This window comes from Harpia harpyja, chromosome 2, assembly GCF_026419915.1.
Source record: "Harpia harpyja isolate bHarHar1 chromosome 2, bHarHar1 primary haplotype, whole genome shotgun sequence".
Lineage (NCBI taxonomy): Eukaryota > Metazoa > Chordata > Aves > Accipitriformes > Accipitridae > Harpia > Harpia harpyja.
The window spans coordinates 17505838-17530674 of NC_068941.1; the positions used below are offsets into that span (position 1 = coordinate 17505838).

The window sequence follows — 24837 nt, forward strand, 5'->3', positions numbered from 1 at the left end:
AGTATAGCTGGAGTGCAGAACACTGTGGTTTTTTTTTTCTCCATAGAACAATTTTGTGTATGTAGGTGTACATGCTGTGCATAACTCCCTTCCTGTGTTGTACAGATATGGTATGTTCACTGGTGAAAGCCAAAACATTTCCTTCAGATTGTTGCGTAATTTATCATCATCCCTTACTTGTATTGTAATTTCAGGCAACATCCTTGAAATTTGGGGTTCTTCTGTGAGTATTGTATGTGTAACAGTGTGCCAGCTGCATCCTGGCCTGCATCAGAAATAGTGTGGCCAGCAGGAGCAGGGAGGTGATCGTCCCCCTGTACTGGGCACTGGTGAGGCCGCACCTCGAGTGCTGTGTTCAGTTTTGGGCCCCTCACTACAGGAAAGACATTGAGGTGCTGGAGCGTGTCCAGAGAAGGGCAACCAAGTTGGTGAGGGGCCTGGAGCACAAGTCTTATGAGGAGCGGCTGAGGGATCTGGGTCAGTTTAGTCTGGAGGAGAGGAGGCTGAGGGGAGACCTTATCACTCTCTACAGCTACCTGAAGGGGGGTTGTAGTGAGGTGGGTGCTGGTCTCTTCTGTCAGGTGGCTGGAGATAGGACAAGAGGAAATGGCCTCAAGTTGTGGCAAGGGAGATTTAGGTTGGATATTAGAAAAAATTTCTTTACTGAGAGGGTTGTCAGACATTGGAACAGGCTGCCCAGGGAAGTAGTTGAGTCACCATCCCTGGAGGTGTTTAAAAGACGTGTAGACGTGGCACTTAGGGACATGGTTTACTGGTGGACTTGGCAGTGTTAGGTTAATGGTTGGACTTGATGGTGTTAAAGGTCTCTTCCAACCTAAATGATTCTGTGGTTCTATAGCATAGATTGTCACTGTCCAAACAGCTCCTTACTTGAGCTATTAGGCTGGTACAATGGATTTTTTAAAATTTTGTCTTGGTTTAGAGAAGGCAACCCCTGATTAGATTTTTAATTTGACGTTTGTGGTCAGTTGTGGGTCAGCTTTAGTCTTCTGCTCCCCTTTGGTCCACTTCTCACTTACTCTGACACATGTGGTTAAAGCTCTGAGTGTGGTGAGTATATCTGGGCTAGCAAGGCAGAGTTGTGGATCCTTTGGCTGATGATAAGCAGGGACAGTACTTGAATATAAGCTGGTGTTGGTGGGTCCAGGGAAGAGAAGCAAAGCAAAAATCAGTCCTTCCAGTTTTATGAACAAATTCTCCAAAGCTTAGTAACACCTCAACCCCAGAAATGGTAATAGAAACCTCACAAATCCAAACATTTTATAAAACAACTTTCTCTTTGGAAATGTTGGCTCACGCTTTTTTCCTCAGCTTCCATCAGTGAAACTCAAACACTACTGAACTAAGTGCTGAACTTCTGTACTTTTGGTGAGAATAGTCACTTCCAGTGCAGGAAATACGTAGTAGTTTCTAAGGGAGGTTGTGAATACTTTCACGGTGTTGCTCGACTTATGCAAGAAACTGCATTATCTTCTCTCTTGTGAGAACACCTTATGTCAGAAATGCAGAGTGCATAGTAATGCAGCTGGAACAGTTAAGGAAAAATCAAAAAAGGTATGTAGACTAGTACTTTTGCTCTCAAATTATACATGTTACGCTCATTTAGAAGCAAAACCAGCTTGACTTTTCTCTAAAACCGAGATAGTAAATTTAAGCTAATTCTTGTGTCAAAGCATAAAGGATGTAGGTAATCTAAAAAAGATTCTCACTGTGTTATATACTGTAAGTCTTGCTTTTGTTTGAAAACAGAATGAAATGTGAAAGTTGCATTAGAAGACTAAACACATGGCTTTGTTTCCTGCTTATAAGTTATGTTGGTATAGCTGTGTAGTATTGCAAGATGTTTCTTTCATGCCTTGTGCTTCTCATAAGGATATGGTAGTTCCTCTTGACTATCCTAAATTGCTTTTGCTCAATTGTTTTGATTTGGTTTTTGATCATTCAGTGATCTTTGATTTTGGGAACCACTTGCCACTGATATCCAGATTGGAAACTCATTTTGGAGAAATGTACTGAAATCCCAGAGCAGTGAGGCTTTCACATGCTTGTGTGCCAGTAACGTTAAGGTCAAAGGTTCTTTCCTAATCAGGGTTAGTAAGTTTGGCTGTGTGTCTCTTTTACATACATAGTAATATCCTACAATTGATTCATTGGCCTCTTGTAAAATTTCTAAGCTGAAACTGACAGAAGGATTGCCGAATTTCTTTGCACATAGAGTTCAAATATTGTGCAACTATCCAGACCAGAGATAAGTGAAGTTTCTCTTTTGGCATATACCATACTACATAGTTGAATATTTAAATAAATATTTCCTGGCAAGCTCTGTTAGTGGTTATTGATGGCAGGAGCAATAACTTTATTATTCTGCCCAGGCAAATAAATTGCAATAATCAGAGAAGCTGGTAGGTGAAATGATGCTGGAGCATCAGGGCTTCCTCTAGCAACAACTAAAAGAGCAACAGTGAGAGCAGTGAAAGGGGAGTGGGAGGCTCATCCTTTACTTTCACGTTTCATGTATTTCAGTGCTTTCTGCTGTTTTTATTTATTTAAAGGAATCCTGTATTCAGTATACAGATGTTGAAATGTTCTGTGGTGTATGTATATGGTTTTGGTCTGACCTAATTAGAAGCTTCAGTTTTAATGTGGTTTAGCCAGAAACAGCTCATGTAAGAGCTATCAGAAAAACTTCCTTCTGACACGCAGCTGTTGTGTTGCTTTACATGTAAAATCCTCATTTGACAGTTTTGCAAAAGTGTGTAGTAAAACCTTTTTTTAATTTGGGCATCTAGTTTAGCTACCCACTGCTATGCTGTCTGGTGCTTTTTCTGGAAACTATATATGACGTAAGTACAAGCTGTCCTCTGCACCACAGTTGCTGCCAGCTGTTTTTTCTGTCAAAACTTGGATTAATTTCACTTCTGTGTCTAGCTATAGCAAAGTTATTCTTGAACTATTCACTCTTCAGGGGCTTGGTGTGCTCATCCCATCCTTCTTGATGCTGAAGATTCACCCTGGCTTGCCTACGGTGGACAAAACAGTCTATACCTCAATAAAAGGAGTTTAATGCAAATCTTGCCAGAATTCTTACCCTCTGCGTTTTGAATTTGGATTTTAAGTTTTTTTTGTGTAGAAATGCAGTAAATTGTCAAGTATTTTCCAAAATGCACTCATACTCTCACCTTTTAAATAAATAAGTAAATAAATAGCCTGAAGGTTGGGCACTTAGCATTACTTGGTGAATTATAGATCTCAGCTGCTCATTTGTCCAATTCCTCATTGTGTTTTCCCCTGTCCTCTCCCACTTGAATCCTGTTGCACTTGGGAAAATAAAGCCATGCTATCTAAGGTCTTTCTCAGCCTACTGGAAGAATTTTGCTTAATTTTCATGACTCATGAGCAGAGGGACTGGTGAAGATGTAACTTTATTTTCTGAACCTTTTATGGTCTTACTGATGACAAAGTATTTGGTAGCCATTTCGTATAACACTCTAATTATACGTGTGTGGGTGTGCTGAGTGCGTGTTTGGACATGTTTTGTTGTGGAGAAATTGCAGTATCTTGCGAGTTTGATCTCCTTGTGGATTTTTGTCTACATATGCAAATGCTCAGACAGGCAGTAATTCCATACAAGTGACAATGTTTTGAGGTACTGCCATTTATAAGAGAGAAAACACTGTGAATTATGCTCTTTTTTTAAATTATTTTTTAATTTTTTTGGCAAAGGTTTTCATGTTTAGTGTTTACGTTTCTGCAGACTTGATACACAGCTTCATAAAATACTTCAAACTGTCAGTTGAACAGCATGTGCTTTTAAAGATGATAAAAATACTTGCTCTAGTCATTCATTAGGGAGGTGGCTCCCAGCTCTCCTTGTGTTTTGGCTGCCCACTTCCCATTATGGAATTGTATTCTGACTTCTGAAAAGCACTAACACTTGCATGCATTGTCTGCAGGTGGCTGGAACTAAGCAGACAGAGAGCTCTGTCTGGAAAAAGGCCTTTATTGCATGAAATCCTGTTCAGGATTCATTTAGCTACAAATTGTGGGGAAAGGTGGTGTGTTACCCCCCCCCCCCCCCCCTTCCTTGCTGCTGTAGAGGAAAGAAAGATCTTGCTGAAATTACTGGATGTGAACTCTCAGAGTTTATGTTCACGCTCAATGGCAGCAGATGTGACGTGAAAAACCTACAAGCTGACGTGTTTGCTGTGACCTTCCCAGCCTAGGCTGAGTTGTGTCCCCCCTCCAACTTTCTCAACTACATCAAGTTATGGTCGCACATGTGTTTTCTAAGACAGCAGACTTCAAATAATGAAGTCAGTCCTGTTTCTTGGAAGGGGGAAATCTCTGTGCCCTGGTGGTGGGTCAGGTCCTCCTGCTGTGTTGATGTAACAGCTTCACCTGACTGCCATGAGTGAATTTTGATGGCTGAAGAAATTAGGTGGACATGTCCTGTTAGTTATTTGGATTTTGAAAAGTAAAGTGCTCTGAATTCAGAGAATATTAATTTAAGATGAGCTGTGAGGGGTTAATGCTTCATTGTCCATATTCAGAGTATAGGTTTGATTATGTGGGGTTGCCCCCCAGCCACAAAACTCCGTTGGAGAATGTAATGGCAAAACTGAGCTTCTGCCCAACAGTGAATTGGTCTTTTCTTTTGCAATCAAAATAATATTTCAACACCATATACTCTGTTTTATATGAACGTTATAGCTATTGTCTGGGAAATAAGTCTGGGAAAGAAAGCAATACTCCAGAATTAAAACATTCAGAATGCTGATATTGGATAAGTATCTGTACAATAAACACATTTCTTTTCCTAGTTTGTTTCTTTCACAGAGTTTCTCAGTTGAGGAGAATGTTTTCAGTTTAAAGATTTTTCATCCTTAAGCAGTATGGCCTTCTGATTTACTTGCTACTGAACACCCTTGCATGTTTGCAAATTGTCCTTGAGTCATCAATAGCTTTGTTTAGGATATAAATGGTTTGTGAAACAGAAACATAGTCATCCTACAGAATAAATATGAGTAAAGAAATCATGAATAAATGCAGGATGGCCTTCAAATCTGTGGTGTTTGATAAGAATTTGAATTGAAGAATACAACATCTGGGAATTCATGTTCCATTTAGTGATCAGAGTTGTCTTATAAAAGACTTTAGTCAGTGTTAAAATTCTGCTAGAAAATTCACTACTTGAAGTGTAATCTCACCTTCTGAATTCATACATCTTTACGATAATAATCGTAAAATCCTGATCTCTGAAAAGGAATGTTTTCATCCTACGTTTTCTAATTCAGTCACTTTTGGAAGACAGTCCCCAGGTCTGTGCGACTTACAGAGCTGAATGTATTGTAGAAAGTTTTACCAGTGAAAGCTTTGATGGTACAACTATTTTGGTGTTGTGTATTCAAACTGTTGCTTCTGGATTGATGCAGAGTTTTCTTTTGGGAACAGATATACATAACATTGGTGTCCACCTTGCTTCCATTTAGTGTGGTATGATATAGGGAAACCTTTGCAGCAAATCCTGAACTGCTAGTTTTTGTCTTTGGGAACTGTGTGGCTTTGGTGGAATGCTCTCATAGTTTTCTGCATTGCAAATTTGTTTTTCTTAGGCCTTGCTTTTTAGTTTACTACTTCTTCTGGTGTGTTTTCTTCTCAGAGACACAGAGGTTGTAAGGACCAGGAAGATGGTTATGATTCCTCTGAAGACAAAGTATCTTTGTGGTCTTCCACAGTGACTTCCATCATGACTCTTCAGCAGAGTCTTTAGGATACAGGTCTTATGTCAGGGTGATTGCAGGAATGTTTCTTCACCCCTGAAGCAGTGAATTTATTGGCAGGGTTGTAGGGCCAGCGATGCAGCTTGTCTTTTTCTTTCGTGAATTGTAACTGTGCTCTTGAAGAGCAGAACTGAAAGATTTAGTCACCATCTGAGCTGGCAGAGGGGTGCACTTTTTTGTAAGAGCTGTTGGAAATGCTCTGGCAGAGCCTTAATCTCTGCTGAGATACTACATGTGCCATTTTGCCTAAAGTCTGTGATGCAAAGAGGAAAATGCCCTTGGCAGGGTGGAGTAGGGCTGGCTCACTGATTTCAAAGATCCAGCTAAAAAGGCAAATAACCAGAGCCCAAGAAGGTGTGGTGCAGCTTAGGGACAATAGGAGCATGATTTGGCAGTTTGCCCATACTCGCATAAGATGCTACTTTGTGACAGTTCATATATGGTAATTAACATGTTAATTAGCTGTTACTTGATGTGGGGGAATGTGGAGTTTGTACCCTTGTACTTGCAAGGGTAGAAAGAGGAGAAATGAGTTAAGTCCGTTTTCTCTGGTAAAAGTTGGAGAACTAGAGAAGGTAGGTAAGATGATAGGTGTTTTATGTTATTATGCTGCATACTTTCTATAGGAGAAAACAATGGTTGGAGGTTATAGCATCTAAAACATTTTGCATATCTGAAAATAAGAATCTACTTTGCTTAAATGTGAAAGTTTTCTTAACTTGCCTGTTTGATCGATATGGAGAATAGTGGTATTTAGACTATGGGATTTTGCATTTGAAAGAAGGAAAATCACAGAATACGACAGAAGTAACCTATGTAATAGAAATCTTGCAAAAATTGGGTGGTGTTCTCTCTTAAGAGGTGGGAAGAAGGTTAGAATATCCGTCATGCCATTTACATGTGGCTTATTCAGGCTAAATAGCCTGTTTTCACTTGTCACTTAATTATGCCACAGTTAATGACCCCAGCACATACTAAAACTGGTAATAGGGAATGTCAAACATCATGGAGGAAATATTTAAGACCAGTCAGTATGTTACAGAGGCACTGTTCTGAAGAATGATATTCATTGCCCCAATATTCAGTTTTCTCTCTTTTTCTTAGATTGGGCAATAAAAACATGCTTTTCTTTTTTTGGCTTCTAGGTGTTCACTTCCTATTGTCATTAGTTGGGAGAGTTGTGACAAAATTTGGACTTTTAGTGTAGCAGAAGGACGACATAAATTCCTATCTGTGATGAGTTAAAAAGAAAAATCCATTAGAGATTAAGATTCCTAAAATTGTTACTCATTTCTTGTAGTTACATATAAATTACCTTAGGGTTGTTTGTTTTTCATTTTATTCTTGCAAGTTCCTTTTTTCTGTTTGATGCCGAAATGCAAAGTGGTTTTTTTTTTCTTTTTTTTTCTTTTTTTTTTTTTTATTTTTTTCCTCTAGTTTGGTAACAAAAAGCCTTCCATGTTAAAATTTGAAAGACTTTTCCTGAAATATTGCTGCTGGTGTGTCCTAGCTCTTCCTCTTTTTCGTTGTATTTTGAAAATACGTGTGCACATGTGCGTGTAAACTTGATCTATAGTAACTTCATTCTGACACCAAATTTCTGAGGGTTTTTAGTAAATAATAAAGCACATCATAACTTTAGTACAATTGGTATAGCTTTGTCTCAGACCTGAGCATATGAATGTGAAGGGTGTGAAGCTGTCAACTGCTGGACTCTCAGGAGCCACAGCTGGAGGTGCCTTTGGGCCAGCAGGAGCAGAATGCTGTGTTGCTAGTTGAATTAAACTGAAATGGTGAGAGGTTGCGGTTTTTCTTATTTGTTTTAAAGGTGTGGGATGGTCCAAATATGCTTACACTGTATTATGCTGGGGTGCAGGGGAAGTCGAGGTACTTGGCAAGTTAGTAATGAGTTGATTTTTAATCCTCATACCTGAATTTGCTAAGCTTTCAGAAACTCGTGAGTTGCTGTGGGTAACGTGACATTGTCAGAACAGGACTCCAGAAACCTTTTAGTCTTTGAACTTGATTTCTCTTCAGGTTTTGGAGGGGAATGAATAACTTTGTATTTTAGCTTTTTTGTCATTTTCTTCTGTTTTGATGATTCTTTCAATATACTTATCAGATAAAAACGAGTAGTAAAAGGTTGATTTGGTTTTAGGGAGTTGGAACATGTTACTGCTCTTAAGAATCTGCCACATGGCTTGCATCTGCTAAGTTGATAAGTAAATCCTGTTTATCCACCTTACTAAGGTAATAACTAAATCCTGTTCATGTTCTCAGTGTCGTGGATTATATTAGATTCATTGTTCACCTTGCTAAAGGGGACACAGAAGAGAAACACGGAGTTGCTTTAGTAAGCATTGAGATGGTGCATGTTTTGTACAAAACATGATACAAGTCCATCTTGCAGCTCTTGGACAAACTGTTTTATGTACTCTGTTCCTCTAAAGCTGCTTCGTTAGCTCTTGCAAGTGAGATTGATGCCTGAGAAGAAGAGGGGAGAGGCTGACTCTCACTCAGCTTGTCCTTACCTGTTTCACGACGGTGTGTAGCTTGCCTGATCTTGGCCTACTGCGAGGAAAATAGATCGAGAAGTCTAATATTAGTCCTTAATGTACCTTGAAGATGAGCTTGGTAGTTAAATCTAAGTATTTGTTAACCTTTTAGCTTTTTGAGGAGAGTGTTGTTGAACAAGACCAGACCAGTTTTAGCCCATGTTAAGTAAAGCCACTAGAAATCTGTTATTCCTGGAGCATATCTGTTACTGAGATTTGTAGTTAGGGATGAGGAATGGCGATGTAATTCCGGTCCTTCTTAAAGAGTCATTATGGTACAGCAAAAGCGAAGCTTGATGTAGAAATCTGTATTTTGCATTAGAAAAACATTAACACTGATACAGAATGCAGTTAAAAGCAGGTAATTCTCCTGCCATGCAAAAGAGATCTAGGATAGCCTTAGGAAGCAATATTGTCTGTCTTCGTGCGAGAGTTTTAGTTTAGGTGGCTAACACTGAAGTTAGTACTGATCTTAAAGGGAGAGATTGGAGTCTGGTGCTGGGAGGGCTGGCCACTGCCTGGCAACTAATGGTGTCGTGTTGGCTTGGCTCAACTCAGATAAGGAACAAAAATATTTTCCTCCAAATCCAAATGGAAAAATATGGAGGTATTTGTGGGGGGCACTGGCAGCACATCTGGTGCAGGACAAGCTGACAGGAGCACTTGTTACCAAAGTGTTTCAGAGCAAAGTGGGGGAGCTGGTGGCTGTTCCTGTTTCTTCTGGTGTGTTTTTAAGTAGTTACTTTCAAACATGAAATAAATAGTGTACTGTTATGAACATTAACAAAGAGAGAAAATTAAAAGCCCTGGTGTCCTTATGTCCCTCCCTTCTCTCTTTGGAAATGTGTATGTCTTTCTCTTCAGTCTTTTGGTCAAAACATTTAGCAGATGCTTGGTTTCTTTTAGCGTTTTAAGAAAGTGAGTCTTTGAAATGAGTCTGCCTTATGGGTTTGCCAGGATTACATTTTATTCAGGAAAGAGTGTTAGTGTTTGGTTCCTCCCTTTAAATGCTAGCAGCAGCTTTCAACAAGCAACAACCCTCTTCCTGCTTCCTATATCTATTTGGTGTTACTGTGTAGAATGTGGAGATTAAAGGGAATAAATTAATTACTTTCTGGCCCCCTAAATTCTCACTGTGTTTTTTCAGGAGGCTGCAGCATTATTTGGATAATCAGTGTAACCGGCTGTGCTGTTTGATACATACTGTACTCATGCGCTGTCTTATTCTAATTTATGGAGCTGGAATCCATGTATGTTTACAGTTACATAGCACATACTGGTCTTGCAAGCTCTAATGCTGATGTGGAACAATAGTGGGATGTATCTGTCAGTGCTAGCCGAATAATTTTGCGGTAGTAAAGGTCTTCTGACACAGGATGGAAGAAAGCCAAGTTACATTTATGAGATTTCTAACTTAAGCAACAATGCTCAGCCCTTAAATCATAACACAGTAGTAAGAGAGTATAGTACTTATGGCGATATCAGCATCTGGTTTGCTTTTATAGAGTTTTATAAATGCTTATAATTATGTGAACGAATGTGTATGTACTGTAGGATATGCAGAATTTATCAGGGTGAAGGCTGGAGCAGTTTCATGCTGTTTGCCCCACAGTGGAAGGTTTGACTGCAGACGGTCTCAGGTGTCTCCCCCTGGCTATGGTTTGTCAGGTGGCAAGAAAATCCAACACAGGGCTGTGCTATCTTTTTGAGTCTAGCCATCACCCTCATAATTTTTCCTGTGCTGTAGCAAAACGAGTTCAGTGTTCTTGATCTGCTCCTTTGAGAAAGTTTTCCTCCATCTCTACTTGATACTCAGTTCTGTTTCTTTTAGTTTAGCAAGAGGTAGACCAGAGACTCTTCCATTCCTGTGCATAGCTGGGCACTAGCAGTTCTGCCCAGCAAGGTGCTAGTTTTATGTTAGACCAGTGCTATTTCGGCATAGGGAGTGAAAACAGAATGTGACCTTAAATGTAAATTTAGCTAAAATAAAGCAAGACTGATGGATGATATATAAACATTGGAGGATGAATCTTGTAGTTAACATCTGCTGACTAAGCAGGATTAAAAATCTCTTTATTTTGGCAACAGTTAGGACTCTGATCATTGCAGCAGTCTGTTGAACCAAAGGACTGGAGTGTTCTTCCCCAGTCAGGAGGTTTGTTTCTTCCCGGTTACATCTTGCAACATGTGATTGGTTTTTATTTTGCTCTAGTGACTTCTCACCTTTGTTGAAAGTGCCAAGTTCTTAAAATCTGGCAGAAAATCTCTTCCTATTTCATTGTCTTTTCTTCTAGGTGTTGGTTCAATAGCCAGGTATTTGCAGTTTTTCTTGACCCATCAGGTCATTCTTCTGTCCCCCAAACCCCCAACCTCCCCCCACCCCCTGAAGCTTTCAAAAATTTTCTGGAACAGTTCTTAAACGTTTCAGAGATGACTTGTGGAAAGACATTGCAAAAATTTAATGTGTCTTCATGGCTTTACTACAGGAACTCTGAAAATCTAGCTTTGGTGTGTTAAAAGGTTACTGCTTCCAACCACCTAGTCAGCCCTTTGGTCAGTAATTTTCAATCCCTTAGCAAACTAAGTAAAGAGAAATGCATGAATGTGGCTTTCTGACCCTGTGACAAGCTCAGTGTTTTGATTCAGCCCCTTCTCAATTTGACTGAACACGTTGGACTTTGCAGTGAAAGAGTCGGGGCGTGGGCACAGGTTCTGTCTGCTGTCACTGTCACCAAAGAGGGGGCTTTTGGTGGCAAGGTGGGATATGCAGCCGTGCAGGAGGTGGTTTCATACTGCTCGAGAAAGGCTTATCAAAGCCCATAGCCCACTTCAGTATTTTAGTGCCTTTTCAGTCTGTGAAGGGGAAAGGAGGTGGTGCGTGCATGCAGTGCTGCATGCCTTCTTTTAACATGTACCTTGCTCAACATTATTTGAATACTTCACCTCTACAAATGGGAGAAAACATAATAAATAATTCCTTCCTCTTGCATGGGGCTAGCTTTCACATGACAGGGCTTTGGTAGGGGATTATCGGATTCAAAAAAATTAAAGAAGTTTGGAAGAGTGTGTGTTGTTGGACCCATTCTTCCATAAATAAACTCTTTTCAGCCTTGTGTTGTGACCTGGCTCACAAATAAGCATAACATTAGATGTTTAAGAAACTTGTTATTTTCCATCTTTAAGCCTTTCAGAGCTGGCAGAACTTGTTTCTTTTGCTGTCACTTTATGAACAGCCTTTTAGCCCACAAGACATTTGAGTTAAAATACCCATGTTTCCTTTTGCATGGGAATTCTGTTACTTTTTCCTTCGACCTTCTTGTCCTTCTTCCTTCAACCCTGTGCAGCATCATTCTGCTTCGTGGGTTGAAGGGTACATGTACAGGCTTTGGAAGCAGTTGCAAAAGGGAGGTGAGTACCTGGCAGCATGGCGTCACAGGGAACAGCACTGTTACACAATAGGTGAGGAAAGGACTAATGAGAAATGGGTGAAAAGAAAGGAATGTGGAATGGCGAGGATCAGAAAGCATTTTTTCATTTTAGGTTGTGTCTTGCTGTTTATAGAGTATTTGTGACTTATCTTTTAAGTGGTTGAACTGAACTTTCAGTGCAGCATTGTATGTTGAAGTTGTACTTGGCTATGACGTGATAAAACATATGATGTGTTGGATGCAGGACCTATCATAAAGTGTTTTGTTTTTTGTTTTTTTTTCTTAAAACGAACAAACAAAACAAGAACAACAAAAAAAGCCCAAGTTTGTAGTCTTTTAGCTCCAGTTAATATTAAAGAACAAAATGCTTAGCTGGTCCGTTAAAAGTGGTGTTCTTAGCCCTTCGGAACTGCATGTGATAAGAAAAAGATTATAGATTAACTAGGTATTTCAAATTGTCCTTAACCTTGGCTGACAACAAAAATGTGAGTAAAACCTTTACTGCTGGGTAGGAGTGTACTAGGACATGCATCCTTGCATCCTTTTTTTCCATTGAGCAATTCCATCCTTCCAGAACTCATGACATTCCCAACCTGCACATGTCAGCACAACAGAAACGTGTATGTATGCTGCTTATTTACAGCTTTATAAACCTTAATAAAGATTTATAATGATGATATTGTGGCTGAATGTAGAGTCTGATTACTTCCTGAGGGATGTAAGAGTGCAGCCCTCTGACCCCAAATTGTCAAACACTAATAGGTAAAAATTGGGTTGAAGAAAATGTTTTAGGAATATTGCAAAACAGTTATTATACAAAATTAATTTTAATGCTGTTCATTTAACTTAACTTTTGGCATAGTTTAACTCCATGGAATTTCTAGTTCAGTGCAACAATTCTTTTAAATTTGCTTTATGTATAAATGTTTCGCTAGCAGAGCTGTCTATGCAAAGTATATAGAAAATCCTAAGATGCGTATTCGTGCTGACAAATACACTAGTGAATTTAGGTTAGTAGAGTAAGACAACTGGCACAACTTACTCTGAGTGTTGTGTCTTAAACTTCTGTAGTTACAGATCTGTTTGTATGGCCTGTGCCCTAAATTGTGGAATAGTGAAGCATAAGAATAGGTCTAATACTATACACATGATTACACTTGCTTTCTACTATATAGCCTTTTATAAAGAAATCTGTGTGACAAATTCCCAGATGAGATCAGAAGAGGGTTAGACAATATTGGATGTCTTGTAACGGCCTTAGGCAGACCTATGTTGAGAGTTGCTTGTAAAAGTTGATTATTCTAGGGGTAGGGGGATCTTCCAGCCTTCCTAAAATGATTCCCTAACCTTCAATCTGTGCTTTTTTTCCTTGCAGACCTTTCAGCAGCCCAGAGAAAATTTGCCCATTCTCTGAGAGACTTTAAATTTGAATTTATTGGTGATGCAGAGACAGATGATGAAAGATACATAGGTAGGTAAGAAGTGACTATAAGTGGCTATATTTTGCCATGCCATCCTGCAACATGATTAAACTTTCTTTCTGGTTTTGTGTTACAGATGCATCACTTCATGAGTTTTCAAACTTTTTAAAAAATCTGGAAGAACAAAGAGAAATTTTGGTGAGTTGCAATAAAAATTTTAAAAAGCTGTACATATAGCAAAGAGAAAGATGAAAGTCGGTTAAAGTTGCTTACTGCTTTGTTAACCACCAAGATGTTGATATCAATAAGTTAACAGTGAAAACTCTCATTGTGCAGCCTCTGATTCTGTAGTCTAGAGTTACAGACAGCAGCTAGTTCTCATTAAAGAAGAAAGCTGTTAGGGTAAGGACAGATAACTATGAGTTGGTTTAAAATGGTAGTGCCCTGATAAGTTATGGCTGGGGTGAATGGGAAAACCATCTTAAGGTTGTTTACCATTTACAGTAAAAAGCAAGATGAAAGACTTAATACTGCAGCAGGACACTCAAGGTTGGGAAGTTGGCCAAATTTGGATCCAGGATCTCTGTGGCTCCAGCCTCAACACTTATGTGGATTTGGGATGCAATCTGTTGGCTGGATGCAGTAGCAGACTTGCAAACCTTTTCTTTGTGGGTGAGCTTTCTGGTGGAGGGTTGTATCTGCAAACATGTAGTTGCTCTGTTGTGTAGAAGGGAGTGTTCTTCATTCACGTGCCTGTGATTGCTGAGGGTTTTAGTGTAATATGGGTCATGTTGGCTGCACATAGACTGTGGGCTGAGAACTCTGCAATACACCTTGCTATCTTGACTTCCTAATTTGTCCAGAAGATGGGGGGTTTCTTTCTGGATGGTACCATGGTTCTCCTCTGTAGTTGCATGCCCAGCTTTCGTTTCAGAGCAGGCATTCATAGAGCAGATGATGTGTACCCAATTTTCTTCTGAGTGTGGTCAGATCCTGCATCTAGGAAATGGTCTTAGATAGCAGTTAGGTTCCTCAGTATTTGCCATGTGATTATATCTTTATCTTCCTGGAAGTCAGTGACCACTTGGCATCGCTGAAAGGAAACTGCGACTAATCTGTGTTCTGTGCTCACCTCTGCCAGAAGCTGTGCCTGCAGTGTAGGAGTGTGTAGATAAGTGAGAAAAGAACTTGTGAACAATTTTTTTTAACATTTCTCTCTGGTAGTCCTGAGCCTGGTAATAGTCATGGTTTCTTGAGTGTGCTGTGTTGTGTCCTGGTATGTTGTTCTGATCTGGAACCACATTTGGGTCACAATTAGGGTCTGTGTGGTTCCTTGCACATTCCTGAAGAATACTGTCTTTACATAGTAGAGGCAATTTTTCAGTATCTCGAGCTGTTTTGCCAAGTTGTAGGGATTTTCTCAAGTATGTTTGAATGCTGCTTTTGTTTTTTGTAATTCTGAAGTATAGTCTTTACTCTGCTTTTTCCTGCCATCCGTAGCTGTATTTTTTTTTAATGAACTTGCATACATCTAATTATTGAAAGTCTTTGGGAAGTTTTACAATGAAAAATACTTTATAGCCTGTCACATTATTTTCCACACTGGTTTGATACCAGGTTTTTGAGAGATGTCATCTTCAGGACTTCAGAATTATGTGGCATGTTTCAGTGGCTGTATCAATAGATCTTCAGCAGTGATAGATTACCAACGCAGTAGGCTGTGCAGAATCCAGTGCTGCCTGTCTGTATAGTAAAACACTTCTGTTTTTCAGACTGAATGCCGTGAAACAGTTGTTACTTTTTTTTTGGTATGATGCCCGTGCTTACACAGAAGGCATTAGCACACTAAAAGCTAATTAATGTCAGTGTTTTGATAAGAAAAGGATGAAATGCAGTATTTGTTAGAACAGTGACAGTTTGATGAAAAACTGGGGAGTATAAAATATTACGGGGCAAGTATTTAATTCCAAATAGAAACAGAATATATTCTTTGAGTTACCAGATGCATGGCCTTTTCATTGCATCTGCAGTCTAGCAAATGTTATGTATCATTTCTAGAGCGAGTTAATAAAACAGAGGCCGTAAGTCTCTGAGAAAATGATTATGTGGTGACTGGTAAAGATCATTTTCAGTGGCTGTTGCTCTGACTTTTTTTTTTTTTTTGACTTCTCAGTGGATATTTTAACAGTGGCATGAGCTCTAGAGATACTCCCGTGGAGAATATTAGGGCATGTTACACTCACAGATGTTTGGAATCAGGTCAGGGATTCAAAGACTTTCCATTAAGACGCAAAGTATATAGCAGGATTTTTTTCAAAAGCGTTCAGTCATCTTTGTTAAGAATGCTCTTTATTGAGCATTTTCCCCCTTACTATTTTGAAGATGACCAGAAGGTTTCTGACGGCTTGCTTCAGTTTCAGTGCAGAATTGCAGATAAATTTCAGTCACATAAAGTAAAATTAAAGAAATCAATGAATAATTATAGAACTAAGGGCATTTCAGATACTGCTGCGCATTTAAATTTTTAGGTATTTGAGAAAAGTTTTTTTTTTTTTTTCACAACTGTATTGTAAATGAAAGAAATTTGTGCTTAAAATAAATTGTAAACTGAATTTAAATACTTATCAACTACGCTTCTCATGGTTTTCTGAAAGTATTGTTTGTGGTGAATGCAGACTCCATAAAACTTTCTATTAGTGTTTACCATAAATTTACTTGTTTGGTTATCATTTGTCTGGTGAATATTTATTTGGTGAATATTTAATAATTTCATTTAGATGTTGGAGTCTTGCACTTCATGGTTTTACCATTTGTCCCATCTCCTTCAAAAGCTGCTGGAATTATATCCCAACTCTCAAAGGATTCAGTTGCTTGTGAGAAGGGAAGCTGACGTTAATCCAAACATTTCACTGAAATTATTACGGAGTAGCCAATACAAAAACAAATTACATTTTTTCCACAGCACCGTAGCTTGGTGATGTTTCCCAGGGCAGATAGGAAATAGGTCACTTTGTCCCTGAGAATATTCTGGAAATTATTTTTACATGTTAAGGTTGAATGGAGTCATGGGACTTACATTGTGCTCCTTTGACATTACGAAAGTGTCATGGAAGTGCAGGGATGAAAGGGAACTTCACAAGGCTAGTAGGAAAAGGTTGGGGATGAACAAGCACCAACATGGCAATACTAAGATGCTCTGTCCCACTACCTAGCCATTCTCCTGCTTGCCAGGGAGAGCACCAAACCTCCCTCCCAGCCCCAGTTCTCCTGACAGCAGAAGCAGGTTTGATTCTTGTGATGGACTCAGAACAACAGGCTTCACTGGCTGCCCTCATTTAAGCTGCGGTGATGAGCAGCGCAGGGCTGCCTGGTAGGTACTGATCGCCTGTGGCTGTTATCCCTTTCCTCTTCCTTCACCTTTTTACCACCTTCATACCTGCCTTCCTCCATCCCATTCTTCTCCCAGATGACCAGCCTGCCCCCAATTAGTTTTCCCTGTTGATTCCAGTCTTGCTAAGTCATAATCAAATCTTGTAGCACTTGTACTCTTCCCTCAGTAATCTCAGCAGTACTTGCCACTACTGGTGTGCCACCCCGATGTGCTGGCTGTGCATGCTTCACCTCCCCAGAGGTCCTCTGTCCTGCCCTTTAGCTGCTTCTAGAGTTCACCTGTTTCTCACATAACTTGCTCTTAACCACGCTGGAAGTGCAGTCAGCCCTCACGGCACTGTCTGTAAATTTCGTCAGCGTCTCTCATGGTTATGGGGCATGTCCAGCCATCTCTCAGATCCTGTCTAGTACCATTTCATGTCCCATTTGGTTAGCTTACTCCCACGCCAGGCAGGACTGAGTGAGTTGGCTGCATTTGTCTGCAGCCCTGCCAGAGGTGTGACTTCCAGCGTTCGTGGATAAGGGAAGAGCAACGGATGTCATCTACCTGGACTTGTGCAAAGCGTTTGACACTGTCCCACATGACATCCTTGTCTCTAAATGGGATAATGTGGATTTGATGGATGGACCACTCGGTGAATGAGGAATTGAATCATTCAGGAAACTTGGCTGTAGTTTCCTATATGATGCTTGAAATGTCCTCTTAGCTGAACAGGTATTTTTCAGTTTTGCAACCAGGATATTGTTTTCTCATTCTTCCTGTGGTTTATTTGTTAAGACCAGGTCGCCACCTTTGCTTTTGAGAACGTCATGTGGGTCAGCATCGAAGACTTCATTGAGATCAGCTACCGTGCTGATCTCAGAAAGGAAACTAGATACTGTTCTTAACAAACTCAAAGTAGCTTTTAACTTTCTATAGTGTCTTCCAGGACTTTTGAGTATCAGAGTTGCTACATCTGGTCTGTAACTTTCTCAGTTCCTGCTTTCTCCTGCTCTTCTCACTTTTAAGTTGCTGCTGTGTTTGCTCTTCTACCATCCTGGGGGACCTTGCTGCCTCTCCCTTTAGTTCCTAAAGTACTCTGAAGCAAAGCCCCTTCTGACTTGAATGTGATTAATTCTTCAGTTGTGTAATGTAGGAATACATCTAATTGTTTTTAAGAAATTCTTAGTCTCCTTAACATCCAGTTTTTTCCCACTTTGTTAGATGGTTTGCTATAATTAACTGTGATTTTTTTCCTTTGTGAGGATTATTTAAAACTGCTGTTGTCTTACAGTCAATTGTTGGTTTGTTTTAATTCTCTTTCCAGTTAAATAATGGTTTATGGCTTCCTCCCTCTCTGTTTTCTGAAGTACATATGAAGAACCCCTTTTCTTTAGGGTTTTCTTGCCTCTTGCCAAATAAAATGTGTTTTTGCCTTAGTCTTTCTAACTTTGTCCCTAAGTGCTTGTGTATTTCCTTTTTACTCCATGTTTCTCTTTGTATAGGATTTCTGATACAATTATATTCACCTTACTGTTTCCTGTCATTTCCCAAGGCCATAAGAACTTGCTGTTTTACTTTGATATGGTCTCTTCCATTTCCTGCTACAGTTTTGGCACACTTCTATTCCTTCAGATATCTTCGGAGGGAAGATGCTACATAGTTATTTTTTGAACTTTTTTCCCCCCTTTTTTTCTTTTTGCAAAAAAGAAAGACTGTTTTTCTTATGCCATAGGTATTTTTCCAGTCCTCAAAAATCCTTTTGCATTCTTTGTTAGTTTTACCAGGTTGTCAGAATCAAATTCAAAACAGCATCTCTCTGAAAAGCAGAATTATTCCCAGCATATATCAGGAACATGAGAAACTGTTTCTCTAAGGATTTTTAAAGAAATTTCTCAGTGAAGTCACTATTTTATTCTTTCTTCTTCTTCCTCTTAAAAAAAAAAAAAAAAAAAGAGGGAGAGGTTTCCCAGTTGTGGCTTCCCAAGTTAACAGAATTGTTAAGGTTCAAAGGCATAGACTCAAAAGGTTAAAGGTAGAATTTAAATAATCTGTGCAAATATGTACATATACTTACCTCTTACAATGAAGTGTTTAAGTGCGTAAGTATTTATTTCACACATTAAGTACTCACTTAACACATAGTGTTCATGAATAGCTTACTATAACCTTTTGTTCAGTCACTCTTTGTATTTAGTTCACACTAATTTACTCTGCTGTGAAGATGGTATTAATTTTTCTGAGCTCTTCTTTGGTCCTCTGCACATGGGTATTTAAGGGTTCATAAATCTTAATCTATCTTCACAGTAGTCTGAAGAAATCTGTGTGAAGGAGCAATCAATTTACTCACTGATTTAGGGTAAAAAAATATCCAATAGTTTTGGGTGTAAGATGCATTTAAGATCTGTTCAATTAGAGTTCAAGGCATTATATAGTACTCTGTATGTTCAGATCCTCTCAAGTCCATTGACAGTGCAGACTACTAAACATATCTGCCAAGACGGTGGAAAAGGCATAATTGGTGACCACTTCTGAAAAGTTAGGCTGCCAAAAGCATATTGAACATCTCAGATGCAGAGATAGAGGCACAGATAAAATGGAATTTCTCAGGAACAGCATTTGACTACCTTAATGCAGGACCTAGATCCTTTTTTTACCTTGTGCAAATTGTCCAATTTAATAAAACATTTTCCAGTTTTAGAAACAAGCAGAACAATTGCTGCCGTATCTCATTGCCCAGCCTTCATTTTTCCTTTGTGTGGCATGAGGCCAGATGGCAATCATATAATTATTGGAATATGGAACACGAATGCAGAACTACGACTACTTTGGGCTCATCTTTCTAAGTTTTGGTGATTCCTGACAATGAATGTTTGATTTATTTGTTTGTTTATTTTTGAATGTTATATACAGTATTCTGAAATTGTTTTGCAAGTTACATGTGAACTTCTGCACATTAATCTATAAAATAAAGATGACTGTTGTCTATACAATAGAAAAAAAAAGTACAAAGTTCTTGGTGTGTTCCTCCCACCTCTGAGTGAATATGGCTGAAAAGTTCTGTTACCACTAGCTTCCTCTTCCAGATAACTTTGTGGTCTCACATGCATCAACATAACTCACTAGAGAATTTTCATTCTGTTATTTCATCAATGGGAAATGTTTGGAATTTGCATTGTAAAACTGTCACCAGTTTGGATTTTGCTGGTTGTTAATAACACCACTGTTTCTTGTGGAGGACAGCGCTGACAATAAGCGAGCAGTTCATTCTTGACCGAACACTGAAGCCGTTGTTCGCTGTTGGATTTCTTGCCATTCAGTGGCATCTTTTTGCTCAGCGATGAACTTTGCCATGCACGAAAAAAATGGGCATCATGCTATTTCTTTTCCTGAACAGCCTTTTTGCTTTGTCAAGATCTTTATACGACCGCTGATTTCAAAGCGTGGACTGGAAGTGATTCTCTGGTTGTACAAGAACCATACCAATGTTCTGTTGTGTCACGCTGGTCAGCTCTTGCATATTGGGTTTGCTAAGGGGTGGTCTTTCTTTGGAGGAGTTATCCACAGCTTTCCTTCACTTTAGGTGGGGGAAAGCTGATTTGTTGCTGTTTGTGAAACTCTGTCTCTCTTTATTTCTTTTCCTGTTTGTTATGTTTATGGCTTTGTAGTATTTTCTCTTTATAGTGGAATGTATTTCATAAGAATAAATTTATTCAAAAGCCAGGACTATTAAATAGCTTTTAGTAAGGAATCCCAGTGTGTGGCTGATGGCCTTTCATTATTTAAGATTGTAAAGCTACAGGGAAAGCTCTAGAGCAGTGAGAAAATCCAGACACTTTTACAAGAAAACTTGCATTTGAAAACAAACAAATGAGTTTTGGGTGTGGGTTGCACTGACTGCAATCATCAGTGCTCCAATTAAATACAAAACCAGTGCTGAGAAGTGGTTAGAGAGATATGCCGCTCTGTCTGCAGGGCATACTGGCAGGAGAGTTGGCTGTGCAACTAACTGGGAGCATATTCGTGTAACTGTAAGAACAAATCATGTTCTCATGGGAAAAGAAAGAGTAGAGATTAAGGCTCTGTAAGTAACATCTGATGTCCTCAGTAGTGGAATTGTATCTGCAAAGTTACATAATACAGGGCTTCAGGCATAGATCTTAATGCTTTGAGAGATTTCAGTAACAAATCACTACGCGAAGCAGGAAAGCTTTTTGGAGGAAAAAATAATTTTTATATATTTCCCTCTCCCCCAACATTGGAGGTATCAGAATCAGCTTTTTTATTAGGCTGAATGTTGCAATTTCTTAGGAAAAACACAGGAGAGCAATATCCTCTCTAAGCAGAAGTGCAGCTGTAGGTAGTAAATTTCTTCATTAGACGGTAAATTTCTTTATTTAGCAGCGGTGTTAACTACTTTGTTATTGAATCACTGCTAGGTATGTCTTCCTTTCCTCATTCTCTGTTGCATTCAGTAGGGCAAAACTTCCTTCCCAGATCTAGTTTCATTGACACTTGCTCAGTTTCATGAGCTCTGCCCTGACTGGTGGCCTCCCTCATTGCTTTGTTGAGGGGAGAAACAATCCTGCCCCTGTCTACAAACAAATCTTTCCAGTCGGTGCACTGGGAAACTTAAACCTCTCTTTTCCATTTGGCATCTAATCTGTATTCCAGTTCCTGGGATGAGAATTGGGAACTCAGCACTTGGGTGTCGCAGTGCAGTCTGTAGCAAGGTGTATGTTTATGGCTTCTTTTTTTTCTTTCTCAGCAAAGCTGCCTAGTATGGGAGAATGCTTAGATTCAGAATGGAGCAGAGTCAGCGTACATATTTACCTCACCACCAGAGTTGTTGATGAGCAATGCGTGATTTCCAGTTCTTCCAGTAAAGACTGAGGTCTAAGGACATTTTTAGGATGAAAGCTGGGAGGCCACTGCTGCATTTGTCTAATAAGCAAAACATTTTGATTAACTTGGGTTGGTCCAGCCTATTTAGCCACAGGGGCTAGACTGAGCTTCTGGGACAGCTCTTGTGGGTTGATACTCCTTTACAGCCCACGCAAGCAGCCTTCCTCTTCTGCAAGACAAGCCTGGTTGTGCCTGCAAAGGGAGCAGGAACATAGAGAGACTGCTCCTGCCTACTGCAGGAGGGTGAGAAAGCATGAGGAGCATTGAATGCTGGTGGATGGTGCTGTCTGTCAGGTTACAGTGCATGGGAGGAGGTGTTTGGGGAAGCAGTTTCTCTCTAAACAGCTATACTCCCACCTTCTCTGAGAAGGGAAGTGACAGGCTAACTGGAGTCATCTTATGGACTGGCACTGACTGGTAAGTTACCTATTGGATCTTGTTGACTTGACTGATAAAGTAGCAAACAGCTGTAAATGCACTTGCTAGTGGATTTAGTCTGTGCCTTTGTGGTCTGCTCTAGGAAATGTTGGTTTGGGCCGCTTAATGTATGACCTATTACTTATTTCTTTTGAAGAATATGGAGCTGGAAAAGTCAGGATTATCACCATTCTGTACAACTACTGTGCCTGAGCAGGTGGAGTTTTGTAAAGACATATGAAATTAGGAGGTATACACAAAGCCAAAAGCCTGCTTTAAGATGTTGTTGTAAATGTTGGATACAGTGATCTTCTGAGGTGATGATGGCAATGATTATTTTATTGCTGCTGTTGCCAGTTTTACATTCAAGTTAATTCTTTGACCTTTCCATAGGTGCAGCAAATAGAACAGGAATAGCGTAAGCAGTTTCAGACCATCTGCCCAAGGCACGTGTGCACATCGGGTTAAACATTTCTTAAAGCATTCCTGAGACTTTGACATTCATAAAGCTGGCTAAGTTACTGTTACCTGAGACATGACCTCTTTATATTGATTCACTTATGACTTACACTTTCTGTAGTTTGCCTGCCAGATTTTAAAATTGAGTATATATTCCTTTCAGGTAGGTTTGGATAGATCAGAGACATAAAGAAAAGAAAGGATTTTTTTTTTTTTTTTGGTGCCCTTTAAATAGCACATTCCTATCATCATAATCTGCCAGGATTAGAGGAGTAGAGGGATGAAAATTAATTTAAGAGTCAAGACAGAAGTTGAAAGAGGAAAGAAGGTGTAATTTTATGTTAATGAATATTTAACTTAAATTCCTAATTAACTTTTCTTGGAAATTTTACATTTTAACATAGCCCTAGTTCTTAAGGAAGGTGCAAGTGATAATAACAAATATATTCAAGTGATCCTTAGCTTATTTCCTTATACTGGGAAAATTTAATTTTTTTTGTCTGCTGATCTGTTATCCATGGTTTAAAAAAAAAAAAAAAAAGTGTTGTTTTGAGTTCCCAAGTTATAAATAAACTAAGTTAACAATGAATAGCAGTGTAAATAATGTTTTTGTTCTATAAATAAGTACACATCTTTTTGTAGCTTTTCATGACAAGCACTGGCTTCTAAGTACTGGAAAACAGTGCAGCAAATGCCTCCCTATTTTGTCTAGTATTGTGCATATTTTAATTACAAATTTTGTTTTTATTTCTGTCAGAACAGCAGCTCTGTAATTCACTGTTAAATTTACCATTCACATCTTGGTTGACAGTTTCTGTTTGTACACATACAAACTCACATACGTGCTCATTTCAGTGAGGATGAAATACTCCTTCTATATTTTTATATATGGGCCTGGTATGAAGTTCCATGAGAATGACCAAAGACCTACAAAAATCCCACTTCACCAAGAAATACTCAAGAGCCCCGTTGTTTAACCCAGACACAGAGGCAAAGGGGGTGACAAATCATAAATACCTGTATGGCAGGCAAAATTCTGTGGAGAAGCATCTGTTAAGAAAAGTTTAAGTTGCCCAAAATGAGAAACATCTTTTTTTGAAGGAGGGGAGGCTTGTTTTTCTTGCAATGAAAGAGTTACTGGCATATCATACCACTGGCAGCAGTGGAATCTGTTTGCTGGCAGTTGCTGAGGGAACATCCCATTTTGATTTAAAGATTATTTTCTGCTTCAAACAAATTCCTATAGTGGTTCCTGTGGTTAATGCTGCACAGGAGCGTAGCAGACCAAGTGATTTGCAGTCAGCCTTGCTGGTTTATAAACCACAGACTTTTCTGCGTGTGGGTTTGGGTTTTTTTTTTGATTCTCTCTTTCTGTTACATCAAGGTGCTATGGTTTTCTGTTCAGCATACATTCACTGCCTGATGATCTTACTTTTCACTTTTTTTGTGTAAAAGTTCAAACAACAAATAAGCAGCTTGTCGTTAGATATTTATTTTTAACCTTCTGACCATTTAAGTGCTCAGTTGCTACCTTTAAATGCTTTTAAATGATTCCACTAACTGTGGTGCTCTTACCTACTGGCAGCTAGCATCATCCTCTGAGTTGTGCTCTGAGGAGGCGTCATAGCCTTCTCCCTCACTTTGTCAGTATAGAGGAAACTGGCAGAAACAATTTAAACTTCTTAAAGTTTTCCAATATAGAAGGACTATTCGGTGATTTCTGCGAGCAGTTCTCCTCTCTGACTTGTGAGAATCCTTGCTGTCATCAAGGAGAGATCCTTCAGTCCTCAGGTGCTTCTGCTGTGTCCCAGGAAACTGTTTCTGGTGCTTGATCCAATTATAAATCCAAATTACTGTTTCCTTTCAGCCCCTAAGAATTTCCAGGAAAGTTTTGGGAGCCTGACAAAATTTGAAGAACCTGAGTATCCTAAAAACTGCCCTGGAGACTCCTGGTGACTGCTTGAGTAGTTAGGATATATATTGCACAGGCTGCCAGGTGGGCTAAGTCCTTCCTAGAACCACAGTTCAGCTTCTGTTTGGGGCATTTGACTGCCCTGGCTCTCTTTTGGTGGGAGCGGAGGCAGCTCAGAGAATGAATGGTTCTTCAGCTGCCAAAAGCATTCCCAAGGCCTTGGGATGAACTCTTCAGGATATCTCTTTGCTGGGCTAGAGACGTGGCAGAAGTTGCTCTGGTGTCCTTCCCCCACTCTCCAGCTCAACACAAGGGTCTCCTGTGTCGTGGTTAGCCCAGTACCGCTGTACGCTTTTGAGAGGCAAAATTGTCAGGTTTCCTTTTTCTTTTGCTCCCACCAAAGGTGGACTGAAGAGTGCTTGAAGTGTTTTTGACAAAATCAGGAAATGGATGCAGAAAGAAAAAGTTTGGGCCACAAGAACAAGTGCTCTGAAGTTAGGAAGTATCTGTTGTATGGATGACTGTGCAACATGCAGTTTGGCCCAGACTTGCCAGATATTTGGGTTTCC

The 24837-nt window shown here is 39.5% G+C and overlaps 1 protein-coding gene across 1 annotated transcript in view; it reads left to right on the forward strand.

The window, feature by feature from the left end:
- ARHGAP10 (Rho GTPase activating protein 10) overlaps positions 1-24837 on the forward strand; it is a 153988-nt gene that overhangs the window by 30604 nt on the left and 98547 nt on the right. The window contains exons 2-3 of the mRNA XM_052772153.1: positions 13160-13255; positions 13342-13403. Of these exons, the coding sequence (XP_052628113.1) occupies positions 13160-13255; positions 13342-13403 (158 nt within the window). The remainder of the gene's footprint in view (positions 1-13159; positions 13256-13341; positions 13404-24837) is intronic.